General features: G+C 48.4%; 1 protein-coding gene across 1 annotated transcript in view; it reads left to right on the top strand.

Annotated features, from left to right (window-relative positions):
- TNRC6B (trinucleotide repeat containing adaptor 6B) overlaps window positions 1-17,871 on the top strand; it is a gene marked incomplete at its 5' end in the record, with an annotated part of 663,786 nt that overhangs the window by 424,480 nt on the left and 221,435 nt on the right. Inside the window, 1 exon segment of the mRNA XM_030210577.1 lies at window positions 17,031-17,168. Within this exon segment, the coding sequence (XP_030066437.1) occupies window positions 17,031-17,168 (138 nt within the window).

Here is a 17,871-nt window from a genome sequence, read left to right as displayed (position 1 = left end):
ATGATACAGTCCAAGCATGGTATTTAGCGAAAGTATGTCAAGAGGTAGCTTGAAGAGGTCTATGTGTTGACCTCTCACATTGTTACAGATTCTGCCCAAACTAGGAAAACAAATTCTAGAAACATGACGGCAGATGAAGACCAAATGGCCCATCCAGTCTGCCCATCCTCTGTAACCCCTATCTCGTCCTTTTCCTAAGCGATTCCACGTGCTTATCCCATGCCTTCTTAAATTCAGACAGTCCTCGACTCCACAACCTCCACCGGGAAGCCATACCACGCTTCCACCATCCTTTCTGTGAAATAATACTTTCTTAGCTTACTCCTAAGCCTGTTTCCTCTTAACTTCATTCCAGAGTTTTCCTTCAGTTCCAGAGTTTTCCTTCAGTTGAAAAAAGCTCACTTCCTGTATATTGCCCTTGAGATATTTAAACATTTCTATCATATCTCCTTTCTCTGAGGACAAGCAGGCTGCTTGCTCTTACATGTGGGTCGACATCTGCGGCGGCTCAGTAATTGGCAAAAAATTTTACAAGCAAAATCAAAACAAAGTCTTTCCAGAGAGTTCTGTCGCGCGGGCAGCACGAACGGCTTTCCGCCCACTGCGCAAGCATGCCTCTTTAGTTCTTTTTTATCCGCGGTTAGGTGCAGCAGTGTTTCCTCTGCGCTCTGTCAGGCCCAGGAAGAGAACTACTCTTCGCTACTGTTTCACTTTATTTTCGTTCTTATTTTCTTTTTTTTTTTAAGTATTTTTTTAAAAAGTTGTAGTTTTATTATATTTTGTCCACCTTTAAAGCTTCCTTTCTTTTCAACGTGGCGGCCTTTGGGCGCACAGTCGGGTTTTTCCCTTTTTTGTGCTTTTTCTTTTGTGATGCAATCGCGTGTTTGATTTCGCCAAAGTTGTTTTTCTTCCATGTCATCGAAGACACCAGTGGCTTCAAACGTTGTACTCGGTGCAACCGGACCATCTCAGGTACAGATACCCACGCCTGGTATATCCAGTGCCTTGGCCCCGACCATAGCCCAGCCGCTTGTAGTCTGTGTCTTCGTATGAAGAAACTGACCCAAGCGTCTCAAGAGGCCCAACGAGAGAAGCTTTTTGGGGCTCAGTCCAGTCCTTCGACATCGGTACCAAGGTCGACGGCATCAGAGTCGACACTGACGTGGAGGAGAGAGGTAATGGCTGCTGAGAGACTAATTCGCACTGGGAGCAGTGAGGCATCGAGTGGGTCTCTACCTGCCTCGAGGCCTCCTGTTATGCAGGCGGTTGGTCCCGGCCCCGAGGAGACGTGAGGATTCCACATCCTCCATATCGGTACCGAGGAGTCTCGATGACTGGTGTCGAGCGAAGGCTAAGAAGCACCATCATCATTCTCCTTCGACGCATGGTACCGGGAGCTCCGGGGTATCGAGAGAGTCAGCACCCAAGAAGCATCGGCGCCGAGATGACCGCTCCCTCTCTGTACAGGAGGTGCCGATGCATCGGTCTCTTGACAGCCCGGTACCTGCTCCTGAGCCTCCACGGATGCTGACACCACCTGTTCCACCAGCCCCGCATCCTCTTCCGATGGCGGCTCTCGATGAGCGTATCCAGGCCTTGTTTCCAGAGCTTCTGGAAGGCTTACTGCGACAATCAGCTTCGGTGTCGGGTGCTTGAGCCTTCTGTGCCATCTGCTGTAGCGATGTCTGGCCCTTCTCCTGTGGAGAGGTCTCCGACTGGCATCGCCGTTGGCTGCCACCCAGGTAAACTCCCTCTTCGATGTCGGTGGAGGGAGCTTCAATGCAGTCGGATTGGGCGTCAACTTCTCAACATCGCCACAGAGGACATCGTTGCTCGGCGTCGAGGCAGGTCCAGTGTCGGAGTACCTTGCAACAGGTTGTATCCGACACTGAGCAGGAGCGCTCGTGGGAGTCAGATGAAGATCCCAGGTACTTCTCTTCTGATGAGTCCTTTGGTATGCTCTCTGACCCTTCTCCTCCGCTGGAAAGAAGACTATCTCCACCCGAGAGTCTGTCTTTTTCCTCCTTTGTCTGGGAAATGGCTACGGCTATTCCCTTCCCTGTTGAGGATGAGCCCAGGACTGAGATGCTTGAGGTCCTGAATTATTCTTCTCCACCTAAAGAGGCTGTGAAGCCCCTCTGCATAAGGTACTGAAGGAAGTCCTTATGCGAAACTGGTCCGTCCTTCTGTCTGGCCCTGTGATTCCCAAGAAAGCTGATCCCAATACCGAATCCATGGTGTACCTGGATTGATGAGGTCCCAGTTACCCCACAATTCTATGGTGGTGGACTCTGCTCTGAAGAGAGCTAGGAGTACTACAGACTATACTTTGGCGCCCCCAGGCAGAGAAGCTAGGACTCTTGACACTTTTGGGAGGAAGACGTATCAGGCCGCTATGCTCACTGCCAAGATCCAGTCATACCAGCTCTTCACAAGCGTACACTTGCGGGACTCGATACATTAACTGTCCAGCTTGGTTCAGACACTCCCTGCGGAGCTGGCCGAGCCTTTTCGCCAGGTGGTCAGGCTGCAGAATGCGTGTTGCAAGTTCCTGGCCAGGGGTACTTTTGACACTTTTAACGTAACATCCAGAATCGCTGCTCAAGGTATAGTGATGCGCAGACTCTCATGGCTGCGAGTCTCTGACCTGGATCGTTCTGTCCAGCAGCAGATGGCGGATGTTCCTTGCCAGGGGGGACAATCGTTTTGGAGAAAAAGTAGAGGATCTAGTTGATCAAATCAAGAAGCATAATGATGCTATGGATTCTCTCTTGCACCAGGTGCCTTCTGCTACGGCCTCCTCCTCTAGGAGGTTTTTTGGAGGGAGGAGTAGTGCCCTCTATACCTATTCTAGGCGTAGGTAAACTCCTGCTTCTCGGCAGCCTGCCCAGGCTCAACCCCTGTGCGCTCATTCTTGTCAACAGCGTGCAACTAAGGCCCATTCTGCTCCCCAGCAAAAGCAAGAGACGGGCTTTTGACTGGCCCAAGTTCAGCATAGCCTCTGTAAAAGTGTCCGTATTGGACGACTTGCCGTTAGGGGGAGGTTGATGTCTTTTCACCAAAGGTGGCCTTTCATAACCTCCGACCGGTGGGTTCTTCAAATTGTCCGGTTAGGATACACCCTCAACCTAGAATCCAAACCTACAAATTGCCCACCAGGAGCTCATTCTTGCAGCTCCCAGTACAAGCAGGTACTTGCAGAGGAACTCTCCGCCCTTCTAAAGGCCAGTGCAGTCGAACCTGTTCCACCAGGGGAAGAAGGGCTGGGATTCTATTCCAGGTACTTCCTTGTGCAAAAGAAAACAGGGGGGATGCGTCCCATCCTACACCTAAGGGGCCTGAACAAATATCTGGTTCGAGAAAAGTTCAGGATGGTTTCCCTGGGCACCCTTCTTCCCATGATTCAAGAGAACAATTGGCTATGCAGTCTAGACTTAAAGGATGCTTAGACACACATTCTATACTCCCAGCTCACAGCAATTATCTTCGATTTAGGCTGGGAACTCAGCACTTTCAGTACTGTGTACTGCCCTTTGGTCTGGCGTCTGCGCCCAGAGTGTTCACAAAGTGCCTAGCGGGTAGTTTGCAGGATCGCTACACAGACTGGGAGTGCATGTGTTCCCTTATCTCGATGATTGGCTGGTGAAGAGCACCTCGGAGGCAGGCGCTCTACAGTCCATGCGAATGACTATAGAGGTGCTAGAACTACTGGGGTTCGTGATCAATTACTCCAAGTCCCATCTCACACCAGTTCAAAAATTGGAATTCATTAGAGCACTGTTTGAACACCAGGACAGCTCAAGCTTATCTTCCCAAGGTGAGGGCAGACAACCTGGTGTCCATGGTTCGAGCGTCTCAACAGATCACGGCTCGGCAGATGTAGAGACTTCTGGGGCACATGGCCTCCATGGTTCATATGACTCCCATGGCATGCCTACACATGAGATTAGCTCAATGGACCCTAGCTTTCCAGTGGTATGAAGCTGCAGAAAGTCTAGAGGATGTGATCCAGCTGTCCACCGACTTTCGGAATTCCTTGCAGTGGTGGATGATTCGACCCAATTTGACCTTGGTACGTGCAATCCAAATTCCTCAGCCACAAAAAGTGCTGACGACAGATGCACCCCTCCTGGGGTGGGGAGCTCATGTAGATGGACTTCACACTGAAGGAGTTTGGTCCTTTCAGGAAAAAGGTCTTCAGATCAATCTCCTGGAATTGCAAGCGATCTGGAACGCACTAAAGGCTTTCAGAGACCGGCTGTCCAATCAAATCTTTCTGATTCAGACAGACAATCAGGTTGCCATGTATTGTACCAACAAGCAAGCAGGGGGGCACCAGATCTTGCCCTGTATGTCAGGAAGCCATCCAGATGTGGCTTTGGACACGCCATCACGGCATGTTTTTCCAAGTCACTTATCCGGCAGGCGTAAACAACAGTCTGGCCGACAGACTGAGCAGGGTAATGCAACCTCACGAGTGATCACTGAACATGGGTGTAGTCTGCAAGATCTTCCGAACATGGGGCACCCCCTTGGTGGATCTTTTTGCCACTCAGATCAATCACAAGGTCCCTCGGTTCTGTTCCAGGCTTCAGGCCCACGACAGACTATATCTTTCTCCTGCATTGGGGAACAGGCCTTCTATATGCGTATCATCCCATACGTCTAATGGGGAAGACTTTGCTGAAACTCAAATAAAACTGCGGAACCATGATTCTGATAGCTCCCTTCTGATCACGTCAGATTTGGTTCCCTCTTCTTCTGGAGTTGTCCTCTGAGGAACCCTGGAGATTGGAATGTTTTCCAACCCTCATCACCCAGAACGAGGGGTCGCTTCTACATCCCAACCTCCAGTCTCTGGCTCTCACGGCCTGGATGTTGAGAGCTTAGAATTCGCCTCCTTGGGTCTTTCAGGGTGTCTGTCGAATCTTGCTTGCTTCCAGAAAATATTCCACCAAGAGGTGTTACTCTTTCAAATGGAGGAGGTGTGACAGCAAGGCCCTAGATCCTCTTTCTTGTCATACACAGACCCTGCTTGAATACCTTCTACACTTGTCAGAGTCTGGTCTTAAGACCAACTCCGTAAGAGTTCACCTTAGTGCAATTAGTGCTTCTCATCACCGTGTAGAAGGTAAGCCTATCTCTGGACAGCCTTTAGTTCACTTCATGAGAGGTTTGCTTTTGTCAGACCCCCAGTTAAACCTCCAGTGTCATGGGATCTCAACGTCATACTCACCCAGCTTATGAAAGCTCCTTTTGAGCCACTGAATTCATGCCATCTGAAGTACTTGACCTGGAAGGTCATTTTCTCCGAGGACAAGCAGGCTGCTTGTTCTCACTGATGGGTGATGTCCACGGCAGCCCCAGGAACAGAAATCTTCCTAGCAACAAAATGTTTGCTAGAGCCTTCGAGTGCACGGGCGCAGCCATCTTCCCACCCGTTGCGCGAGAGTCCCGCTTCAGTTCTTTTTTCTCCGCGATACAGAGTGGCTGCTTGCGGTCTCTCTCTGTTTGCCCTGAAAAGAGCCTTCGCTTATTTCTCGTTATTCGTCTACCTTTCCCTCGTTTTTTTTTCTTTTATTTATGCTGTATCCCTTAAAAACAAAAAGAAAATCCCCTTATTTCTTAGTTTTAGGTCCTGTTAAGTTTTCTTTCGCTTCCGACGCGGTTTTCTCATTTTTGTGCCTTTATTTTTGGCACCATCGAGAATTTTGATTTTGCCGCCGCTATTTTTCTGTCCATGTCATCGAGGATGCCCAGCGGCTTCAAGAAGTGTAATTGGTGCAACCGGGTGATCTCGGGTACTGACCCTCACATGTGGTGTCTTCAGTGCCTTGGGCCTGACCATTGCCCAGACGCATGTAAGTTGTGTCTTAGCTTGAAAAAGCGGACACAGGTGTCGAGGAAAGCTCTTCGGGACTGTCTTTTCAGAGCTTCACCCGGTTCTTCGACGCCGACATCGATACCGTGGTTGGCATCGACAATATCGACCTCGGGATAGAAGGTAATGGCTATGCGGAGACCACACGCTGGGAGTAGTGAGCCATCGAGTGGGACTCCTGCTGCGCAGGCCCCATGGGACTGACCACTCTCGGACCCAACCCCGAGGAGGCTGTGTGGATTCCACGTCCTCCTTGTCGGTACCGAGGAGTATCGATGACGTGCATCGAGCAAAGCGAAGAAGCATAGTCATCAGTCTCCTTCTAGGCACGGTACTGGGAGCTCCGGGGCATTGAAGGATTTGGCACCCGTGAAGCGTCGACGCCGGGAGGAGCGCTCACCCTCCATTCAGGAAGTGTTGGTGCGTCGGTCTTCGGACAGCCCGGTAATCGCCCTCCTCGACCTCAACAAATTCTGGACCCGGTTTCCTGCACCGACCCCGCGCCTTGCTTCGGACAGCGATTCTGGATGCGCGCATCCGAGCCATTTCTCCCAGGTTTTGCTGGAAGGGTTGCTGCGTCAGTTTGTTCCGGTTGCCGGGGCTGCTTGCACCTCGGCAACGTTGATGGAAGCGGGCAGCTGGCTCTGGCACTGGTGGGTGGGGGGTTCTTTTTTTCCAACGCCGGTACCGCTTGCGGCATCCGTGTCGGCTGCCATCCAGGTCGATCCCACGTCGACATCGATGGAGGAAGCGTCATCGCCGCCGGCATGAGAGTCGACTTTCTCGGGCATCGCCCATCAGGGGACCATGGTTCCTCGGCTTCTGAGACGTGCCAGGGTTTCGGACTGCAGTTCAGCAACTCTTGTCGATACTGAGGAGGATGCCTCGTGGGAAGAGGGCGAAGATCCCAGATATTTCTCTTCTGAAGTGTCTTGTGGTCTTCCCTCTGATCCTACTCCTTCACCAGAAAAGAAATCTTTCTGTTCCAAAGAGTCTTTCTTTCTCTTCATTTGTCCGGGAAATGTCTGTGGCTATTCCCTTCTCTGTGGTGACTGAGGAGGAGCCTAGGACTGAGATGCTCGAGGTCCTTGACTGTCCTTCGCCACCTACGGAATCATCCACTGTTCCTCTGCATAATGTCCTTAAAGAGACAGTGCTGAATAACTGGAAGAAACCACTAACTAATCCCACCATCCCCAAAAAAGCTGAATCCCAATATCGGATTCATGGAGAACCTGAGTTGATGAGGTCGCAGTTACCTCACGACTCTATGGTTGTGGATTCCGCTCTCAAGAGGGCCAGTACTACTAGAGATTTTGCCTCTGTGCCACCGGGGCGGGAATCTAGGACTCTTGACTCGTTTGGGAGAAAGGCCTATCAGTCCTCTATGCTCGTGTCCAAGATTCAGTCATACCAGCTCTACACGAGCAGCCACATGCGGAACAATGTAAAGCAACTGGTGGACTTGGTGGACAAGCTCCCGGTGGAGCACGCCAGGCCTTTTCAGGAGGTGGTCAGGCAGCTGAAGGCATGTTGTAAATTCCTGTCCAGGGGTGCTTATGACTCTTGATGTTGCATCCAGAGCCGTTGCTCAGGATATGGAGCTATGGACAATCTCTCCCGCCGGGCGCCTTCAGCTTCTACATCATCAGGTAGACGTTTTTTTCCAGGGAAAGAGTGCTCCCTATGCCTACAATACGCGTAGGTACAATCGTCCTTCCCGACAGCCTTCTCGGGCTCAACCCCAGCGCGCTAATTCGCGTCAACAGCATGTGCCCAGACAGGCCCCTGCAGCTCCCCAGCAAAAGCAAGGGACGGGCTTTTGATGACTCCAGCTGAGCATAGCCGCTATCAAAGTGTCCGTGCCGGGCGATCTATCGGTCAGAGGGAGGTTAAAATTTTTTCACCAAAGGTGGCCTCTTGTAACCTCCGATCGGTGGGTTCTCCAAATAGTCCGTTTAGGATACTCCCTCAATTTGATCTCCAAACCTCCAAATTGCCCACCGGAAGCTCAGTCCTTCATCTTCCAGCACAGGCAAGTACTTGCATAGGAACTCTCCGCCCTTCTCAGCGCCAATGCAGTCGAGCCCGTTCCACCAGGGCAGGAAAGGCTGGGATTCTAAGGTACTTCCTTGTGCAAAAGAAAACAGGGGAGATGCGTGCCATCCTAGACCTAAGGGCCCTGAACAAATACCTGGTCCAAGAGAAGTTCAGGATGGTTCCCTGGTTTCCATGATTCAGGAAAATGATTGGCTATGCTCTCTAGACTTAAATGATGCTTATACTCACATCCCGATACTTCCAGCTCACAGGAGGTATCTTCGATTCATCTGGGAGCACAGCACTTCCAGTATTGTGTCGCATCTGCGCCCAGGGTGTTTACAAAATGCCTGGCAGTAGTTGCAGCGTCGCTACGCAGACTGGGAGAGCACGTGTTAACTTATGTCGACGATTGGCTGGTGAAGAACACCTCGGAGGCAGCAGCTCTACAGTCCATGCAGATGACTATTCTACTGCTGGAGCTACTCAGGTTTCGTATAAATTACCCCAAGTCCCATCTTCTTCCTGTTCAAAGGCTGGAATTTATTGGAGCTCTGCTGGATTTACAGACGGCTCCGCCTATCTTTCCCGAGACGAGAGCAGACAATCTTCTGTCTCTAGTTTCCATGGCCAGAACGTCTCAGCAGATCACAGCTCGGCAGGTGTTGAGACTTCTGGGCCATATGGCCTCACAGTTCATGTGACACCCATGGCCCCGTCTTCACATGAGATCTGCTAAGTGGACCCTAGATTCCCAGTGGTATCAAGCAGCAGGGAATCTAGAGGATGCGATCCAGCTGTCCACCGAATTTCATAATTCCTTCAGTGGTGGGCAATTATATTCAATTTGACCTTGTACGTCCCTTTCAAATTCCTAAGCCTCAAAAAGTGCTGTCAACGGATGCATCCCTTCTGGGGTGGGGAGCCCATGTCGATGGGCTTCACACTCAAGGAGCTTGGTTCAGGAATCAGATCATCAGATCAATCTGCTGGAGTTACGAGCGGTCTGGAACGCTTTAAAGGCTTTCAGAGATCGGCTGTCCAATCAAATTATTCAAATTCAGACAGACAATCAGGTTGCCATGTACTACATCAACAAGCAGGGGGGCACCAGATCTCGCCCCCTGTGTCAGGAAGCCGTCCAGATGTGTTTTTCTCCAGGCGTAGGTCTGGCCGACAGGTTGAGCAGGATAATGCAACCTCACGAGTGGTCGCTCAGCTCGCGCATAGTGCGCAAGATCTTCCAAGCGTGGGGCACCCCCTTGGTGGATCTTTTTTCCCACTCAGATCAATCACAAAGTCCCTCAGTTCTGTTTCAGGCTTCAGGCTGTTGTGAATTGAGGGGTCCCGAGACCCCCAAGAAGGCTGAAGTGACCTTAAATCCGACTCCATCTCTAAATAGCACTAGTACTGGGGTAATCAAGGAGTTGTGAAGTTCTAAAAGGAATTGCCACTAAGAGAGACGTTAGGTCTAAGGAAAAGGTACCAGCCTTATGACAAACTGGATTTAGATTACAAGTTATACAGTGCAGCGAAAGATAGCCTGATACATCAAAAGCATTTATACTTACAGCCTCTGATCATAAAGTGAAGTCCACAAATCATCATTTGGAATGAGGAGTTTATTTGCCAAGATACAAGTCAAATCAGTGATTGACAACAGGCACGTACAATCAATTAGTTATAGGAATATAATAATCCAGCTGCAAACAGGTGTTAATTAGTTCCTAATCTTTTATAATTTCTTTTACCAATTAGAGGTTTTACAAGGGAAAGCAATTAGGTAATTTATCAATTCTGCTGGACACATTGGTTTCCCTTGGAGAGAGAGAGTGGCAACCCTTTTCTCTCTCTAACTTAAACCAGGAAATACCCTGATTTTATAGATGCCCTCAGGATATGGATAATATGACAGTAGATATACCTGATTGGATCTATGCTAATGTCATGGTTGTCACTGGATTGGCTCATGCTAATGAGTAGCTTCTATCTTGCTAACATGGTTTTGTCTTTAGCTCGCTTGACCACAAATCTTAAGCAAGACCCTGCATCCAGCTACACCTTTCCTTTCTCACACCATGGTGACCACAATCCTGCTCACAGGAAAGTCTCATTTCTCAACTTGTTTTTCTACTTACATTAGAGAAAATTCCACTTTGCAACAGATACGGCTTCCATTTTGTGCTGAAATCCTCCATTTTGTTTCCATATCTTTTGACCTAACTTTTCCTAATTTAGCTTATTTAGGCCTCAATCCAGGCTACAACTAGGCCATACTTTTCCAGTAAGCTCCCAGTTATGTCAGCCATCAGATTTCTGACTCAGCCAAGGTCTGTAATGGCCTGAGCTCTATGACTGGGCCTGCCAACATTCCAGTGGGGGGGGGGGGGGGGTCTCTGGCTGTACCATAATTATACAAGGCCCACGACAGACTAGTGTCAGATGCCTTTCTCCTGCATTGGGGGAGGGGCCTTCTGTATGCGTATCCTCCCATACCTCTTGTGGGGAAGACTTTACTGAAGCTCGGGCAAGACAGCAGAACCATGATTCTGATTGCTCCTTTTTGGCCACGTCAGATTTGGTTCCCTCTTCTTCTGAGTTGTCCTCCGAAGAACCTGGAGATTGGAGTGTTTTCCAGCTCTCAGAACGAGGGGGGCGCTTCTGCATCCCAACCTTCAGTCTCTGGGCAGTGCTGCAGAATCTGTTCGGGGTTTAGAATCGAACTCCACCCTCCTAGACCCATTTTGATTCTGTTCCAGGCTGCACTCTCAGTTAGTTGATTTTGGTTTCAGATCCTCACCGTTGCGAGGCCCAATTGACCAGTGTTCATTGTTTTGAGTGAGCCTGGTTTGCTAGGGATACCCACATGTGAGGAACAATCAGACTGCTGTCCACGGAGAAAGCAAAGATGCATACCTGTAGCAGGTATTCTCCGAGGAGAAGCAGTCTGCTTGTTCTCGTGACTGGTTGGCGTCCACGGCGGCCCAGGAACGGAAATCTTCCATAGCAACAAAAAGTTTGCTAGAGCCTTCCAGCACACAGGGCGTGTGCTCTGCGCATGTACGGCTATCTCCCGCCCATCGAGCAAGAGCCCTGCTCAGTTCTTTCTTTTCCACGGTAGACAGTGGCCTGCTTGTCGGCCTCTCTCCTCAGCCCAGTGAAAGAGCCTTTGGTTTTCGCCGTCTATTTCGCCATATTTTTCTCTCACTTTAGTTTATTGTTTACCCTGTCTTTACAGGTTTTTTTTTAAACTCCTTTATTTCTTAGTTTGGCCCCTTTAAGTTTCCTTTCATTTTCGTTGCAGCCCTCTTAGGCCGCAAGTACGCGTTTCTCATTTTTGTGCCTTTTTTAGTGGCACAGTCGAGAATTTTGACTTTGCCGCTGCTATTTTTCCATCCATGTCATCAAGGACTCTCAGCAGCTTCAAGAAGTGTACTCGGTTCAACCGGACGATCTTGCGTACCGACCCCCATGCGTGGTGTCTTCAGTGCCTTAGGCCCCACCATCGCCCAGATGCATGTAAGTTGTGTCTTAGCTTGAAAAGCGGACACAGGCGTCGAGACAGTCTCTTCGGGATCCGACTTTTCAGAGCTTCATCCGGTTCCTCAATGTCAACGGTGACAGCGGTACCAAGGTCAGCGGCGTCAATGTCGGCACCGGGGATGACATCGACTCAGGAGCGCAGGTAATGGCTGTCCGGAGACCATCACACGCTGTGGAGCAGTGAGACGTCGAGTGGGTCTCCACCTGTCTTGAAGACTCCTGCTGGGCAGGCCACCGGGACCGACCATTCTCGGACCCGACCCCGAGGAGGCGTGTGGATTCCACGTCCTCCGAGGAGTATCGATGACGTTGCATCGAGCGAAGGCTTAGAAGCACAGTCATCTGTCTCCTTCTAAGCATGGTACCGGGAGTTCTGGGGCGTCGAAGGATTCGGCACCCATGAAGCATCGACGCGGGAGGGAACGCTCACCCTCCATGCAAGAGGTGTCCGTCTTCGGGTAGGCCGGTACTGCCTCCTCAACCTCTACAGATTCTGCCGCAGATTCCGCCCCGATCCCACAGCCTTCCTTGACAGCGACTCTGGACGAGCGCATCCGAGCCATTCTTCAGGTCGTCTTTGTTGTTTTGAGTAAGAGCATGGGTGTAGGAATACCCCCAAGTGTGAGAACAAGCAGCTTCTTGTCCTCTCCATGGACAGCAGGCTGATTGTTCTCACAACCCGGGTCACCTCCCCTCTTGCAGTTGCCCTTCTCCTTCTTATGCTTTCTTATTAACTGAGTGGGACTCTCACGCGACAGGCGGGAAGATGGCCGTGCATTCGCGGTGCGCATGCCCCGTGCATTGGAGGCTCTGGCAAACTTTTTTGTTGCTATGGAAGATTTCCGTTCCTGGGCCGCCGTGGATGCCGACCAGTCGTGAGAGCAATCAGCCTGGAGAATACCTGCTACAGGTATGTATCTTTGCTTTCTCCGTGGACAGCAAGCTGACTGTTCTCACAAACCCGCCCTCCTCGCCTTTGGATGTTGTTATTTGTTTTTATGCTTTTGATTAAACTAAAGAGGCACGTGCATGCTGGCAGAAGTCGTTCGCGCATGCGCAGTTCCTGCTGCCCGCACAACGGAACTCTCTGGAAAGACTTTGTTTTGATTTTGCTTGCAAAACGTTTTGCCGATTCCTGGGCCGCTGCGGTAGTCGACCCACATGTGAGAACATCAGTGTGCTGTCCTCGGAGAATACCTGCTACAGGTAAGTATCTTCGCTTTCTTCCTCCTCTCTTCCAGGTATACATATTGAGGTTCATAAGCCTGTCCTATATTTTTTGCGTTCAAGACTGCTTACTAATTTGTAGCCGCCCTCTGGACCAACTCCTTCCTGTTCATATCTTTCCGTAGGTGCAATCTCCAGAACTGCACACAGTACTCTAAATGGGGCCTCACCAGAAACGTATACAAGGGCACTATCACCTCCTTTTTCCTGATGGTCATCCCTCTCTTTATTCACACTAACATCCTTCTGGCTTTGACCATCGCTTTTTCTATCTGTTTGGAAGCTTTAAGGTCATCAGACACAATCACCCCCAGTTCTGCTCTTCCCCCGTACACAGAAGCACTTCTCCCCCTATATTGTACCGTTCCGTCGGATTCTTGTGACCCAAGTGCATGACCCTGCATTTTTTAGCATTAAATCTTAGTTGCCAAATATCGGACCATTCCTCAAGCTTTGCTTGTCCTTCTTCATGTCATTCGCTCCCTCCAGGGTGTCCACGCTGTTGCAGAGTTTGGTATCATCCACAAAGAGACAAACCTTACCAGACAGACCTTCCGCAATATCGCTCACAAGGACGTTAAAAAGAGCCAGCCCAAGAACCAATCCCTGCGGTACTCCATTGATAACATCCCTTTCTTCAGAGCATGCTCCATTTACCACTACCTTCTGTAGACAATTGGGCCAAATCTGACCTTGAGACTTCCATTCCAAATTCCTCAGCACAAAAGGTGCTAACGATGGATGCATACTCTTGGGGTGGGGGGCTCACTCAAGGAGCCTGGTCTCTCCAGGAAACGGGTCTTTAGATCAACCTTCTGGAGCTTCAAGCGATGTGGAACGCTCTAAAGGCTTTCAGAGATTGGCTGTCCAACCATGTTATCCTAATTCAAACAGACAATCAGGTTGCGATGTATTACACCAACAAGTAGGGTGGCTTGGATTCTCACCCCCTGTGTCAGTCAGCCATCCAGATGTGGCTCTGGGCACGCCGCTATGGCATGTTTCTCCAACCATTTATCTGGCAGGCTAAACAACACTTATGCTAAAAAATAGAAACTGTAGACTCCTCCTCAATAAGCATACATATAAACCAACCACCCTAAACAAATAAGATAGTATAGAGCCTAGCAGAACTTGGACTAAATATTAACTTAAATTAAGTTAAAGTGAACCGTGCTCAGAACTGAGTACGCAAGAACTGCTGTCAGCAGTGCACTCGCCACCACAACCAACATCATAGCACCGTCAGCCCTCCCTACCTGCCAAAAAATATCAATACTACTAGATATTCAAAATCAAACTATAATAGATGTACTTAGCTTGGGCTGGCAGGGCAACTCCTACAAAAGTAGATGTACTTAGCTCGGGCTGGCAGGGCAACTCCTACAAAAATGCAGCGAACAGCAGTGCTGGTGCCAGTCCTATATAACTAATTTTTCTTCTTTTTTTTATGCTGTGCAATTATTGTGCAATTTAAAATCCTGTGTACACTTCCATCATAGCTCAATCACGCTCTCAACATGTAGTCACATGTTTCGGCCTATCGGCGTCTTCAGGAGAACGGATTTTAAATCCAGAGGCCACCAGACAAAAAACAGCCTTCAAATATCATACCCAGCTCCAGACAGCAGTATACAGGTCCTGGAGCACTTTTAGTGGGTGCAGGAGGACCCAGGCCCATCCCCACCCCCCCCCCCCCCAATCTCTTACACTTCTGGTGGTAAATGTGAGTCCTTCAAAAACCAGCAGAAACCCACTGTACCCACATCTAGGTGCCCCCTTCATCCCTAAGGGCTATGGTAGTGGTGTACAGTAGTGGGTTTGGGGGGGGGGGCTCAGCACCCAGGAAGGGAGCTATGTACCTGGGAGCTTTTTCTGAAGTCCACTGCAGTGCCCCACTAGGGTGCCCGGTTGGTGTCCTGACATGTCAGGGGGACCAGTGCACTACGAATGCGGCTCCTCCCATGACCAAAGAGCTTGCATGTGGCTGAAAATCAGAAACGACCAAGTCTAAGGACGACCATCTCTTAGAAGACGACCTAAATTTCAATATTTGGGTGTCCCTGACGTATTATCGAAACGAAAGATGGACGTCCATCTTGTTTCGATAATACGGGTTTCCCCGTCCCTTCGCAAGGACGTCCTCATGAAAACTTGGGCACCCCTTTCGATTATGCCCGCCACGTGATCTCTGCCAATGAAGAGGCATGGTCTGTATAACAATGCCACAGCCATATGGACTGAAACTCTCTGTATTTTACAATCTTTTAATTTTGCAGAAGGCTCTAAATCAAGATCCTTATATTGAAAAAGCGGAGGAGAGGAGCAAGGCAGGTTAGTATCCAGGAAAGAATTTATTTATAACATTTATACCCCACATTTTCCCAGCCGTTGGCAGGCTCAATGTGGCTAACATCAGTCCGTAAGGCAATCGCCAATCCGGTAAACAACGAACTATAGTAAGGTGAATAGGAAGGATAGTAATTACAAGGGACGTGGGAAAAGAGGGGAAGGGTAATAGAGTCCATCAGGTCCATAAATTAGTTGTATTCCAGGAATTATGGATTTAAGACGGGTCCATTAGGATGAGCCTTTCCAAATAAATTGTCTTAAGGGATTTCTGAAGGTCAGATGATCATGGATAGTTTTCATAGATCTAGGTAATGGCATTCCATAGTGAGCTATAAAGGAAAAGGTGGGAAGCGTAAGTGGATTTAATTTGAGACCTTACATGTAGGATGATGGAGGTTTTAAATATGAAAAGGTTGATCTGCAACAATTCCTAGATGGCAGACTAGATAAGGGCATCATGTAACCTGGAGCTTCACATAAAGAATTTATGGACCAGGGTGCACACTTTTAAAATAATTTGTTCCTTTACTGGAAGCCAGTGTAGTTTCTCACGAAGTGGTCTAGAACTCTCGAATTTTGATTTTTCCATAGATTAATCTATTAATAGAATGTCTGTAGATCACAAAATTTTGTCTGGCACGACTAGAATAGCCTTGAAACAAAGAGTAAGACTAAGTTATCTATTTTCACAGTGGAGAAAAGTGAATAGTTACACTAGCTCACATATCTGTTATTGGACCAGTGTTTCAAAATACTCACTAATGGTTTGGAAAAGGGAGCAATAAACAAGATAGTTAACACAAGTACAATTTAAAAAAAATTACAGGAGTACCTTGGAGGCTGGGGAACTGGACATCTGAATGACTAATACAATTTAACATGGGCATGTGCAAGGAGGAGAGCACATGGGGAAGAACAGTCTGAATTGTTCAGAAAGGAATAGAGAAAAAATATATATTTTATTTCCTTTGTGTGGATTAACGGTATAACCACACCTTGATATGTGCAGGAAACTGAGAAGGGCAATCAAAATAATAAAAGGTATGGATAAAGTAAGGTTTGAGAGATTACAGTGATTCAGCAAGGAGAGGAGATGACTAAGAGGACATATGATACGTTTATGAAATCATAAGATGATGAAGATTTCAGTTTACTCTTAAGCATTAAGCTCTGTTAGGACAACTATTATCTACTTATATGTGTATTTGAAGAGAAGGGTAAGTTAGTTACAGAAAGTATTTATTTTTGGTTTTATTTTTAGGTTAGATAGCAACATTTTAATTCCATTTGAGAATTTTGCTATCCATTCATATAAAATGTCCAAGCTAGGTTATTGTAGAAGGGAATCCTGGCATGAGACAGAATGATGGTACTCTGGTCATATCAGTGTTTTCATCATGGTACCACCAGTGGAAGATATGGTGATAGAATAGTACCTGAAATCCAAGTTTGCAACAAGCATAGATAATTTTTATTTGTGGAATCGTTGATGTACAGTAGAGCCTGTGGTGTTCCAATAGGAAGTTTAAAATGGGTAGCCCAGGTGGGCCTTGTGTTTATTGGTCATCTTCTGTATTTACTTGCAGCAGCTCAGGTGGGGGCGAGAACTCCCAGTTCTTGGTCCTATTTCTTATTCAGAAGGTTCTTCAAAAGTGATATGGAACAGCTGCAAAAGGGTGGAAGGAGACATTAAATCTTTTGGCAATACTTGTTGGCAAGAGTAAACCTGAAAAATCCCTTCAGTAATTTGCAGGAAACAAATTAGGAACATTTTGGAAGCTTTATAAGAATAGAAGAGGAGAACCTTCAGCAGCAATCCCTTTAGCATTGTTTATTCCTGTTTGCAAAACAGTATTTGTACAGTATTTTACATCCAGAAAACTCTGATGACTTTGCAAGCACATTGCTGACTGCTTCCTGTAGCTGTATCTCCTAGGAAGAAAACAATTGGAAGATAGGGAAAATAAAATATCTTCCTCTTTTTCAGGGTTTGGGCCAAGCAGCATGGATTACAGCATGGTAGGTGGAAAGGAAACTGGAACAGAGTCTCGATTTAAACAGTGGACATCTATGATGGATGGCCTGCCCTCTGCTGTGTCACAAGATGCCAGTATGCATAAAAATGGTAAGGGAGAGCCCATCTAGGAGCTGTTTAATCAGGTTCTCAAAGGTATAGAATCTTCTGAAAATCCATGTAATTTCCACTTGTAACCAAATCACCTGGAAATTTGAAGGGGATTGGATTTCTTTAAGTGGCAGCATTTCCTCTGAGGAATATATTATGCAGTAAGCATTTAAAATTCTGCAGGTAACCATAAAGCAAATGTAAAAAAAAAATGTCAGAACACCCTTATCTTCTACTATAATAAAAAGCACTTCCAACGTTCTGAAGCTGACTCCGTGGCTTCAGTGAAGGGTTCTTAAGTCTGTCACATCTCTCTCTGCCCCGCCCTCGCATCAAAACTTGGTAACATCGAGGGCAGAGCAGTAAGAGTGAAGGGGTACGCCACGTCACACGCATGACGGACAGAGACAAGACCAGGAGGCAAAGTTTAACCTGGTGAGTGCCCATGGCTGCGTAAGCCCCCCGCCGTTGCCTGTCAGCTGGTGGACGGGAGAAGCTGTGCATCGTTAGGTTGACAGCTATTAGCATCTCCTCCCCCAGCACCTCGGCAGAGACCTGTCTGAATTTTAAAATTCGTACGGAGGGGGCATGGAACTGGAAGGGAGGGACAATGACCGTGGAACTGGGAGGGAGGGGAGACCCCGGAACTGGGAGGGAGGACCCTGGAACTGGGTGGGAGGAGGAGGGGGGGGACCTGAAACTC

Source organism: Microcaecilia unicolor, chromosome 1 (genome assembly GCF_901765095.1).
Source record: "Microcaecilia unicolor chromosome 1, aMicUni1.1, whole genome shotgun sequence".
NCBI classification, from domain to species: Eukaryota; Metazoa; Chordata; class Amphibia; order Gymnophiona; family Siphonopidae; genus Microcaecilia; species Microcaecilia unicolor.
Note: the sequence above shows the minus strand (reverse complement) of the source record. Positions and strands in the feature narration are given on the sequence as shown.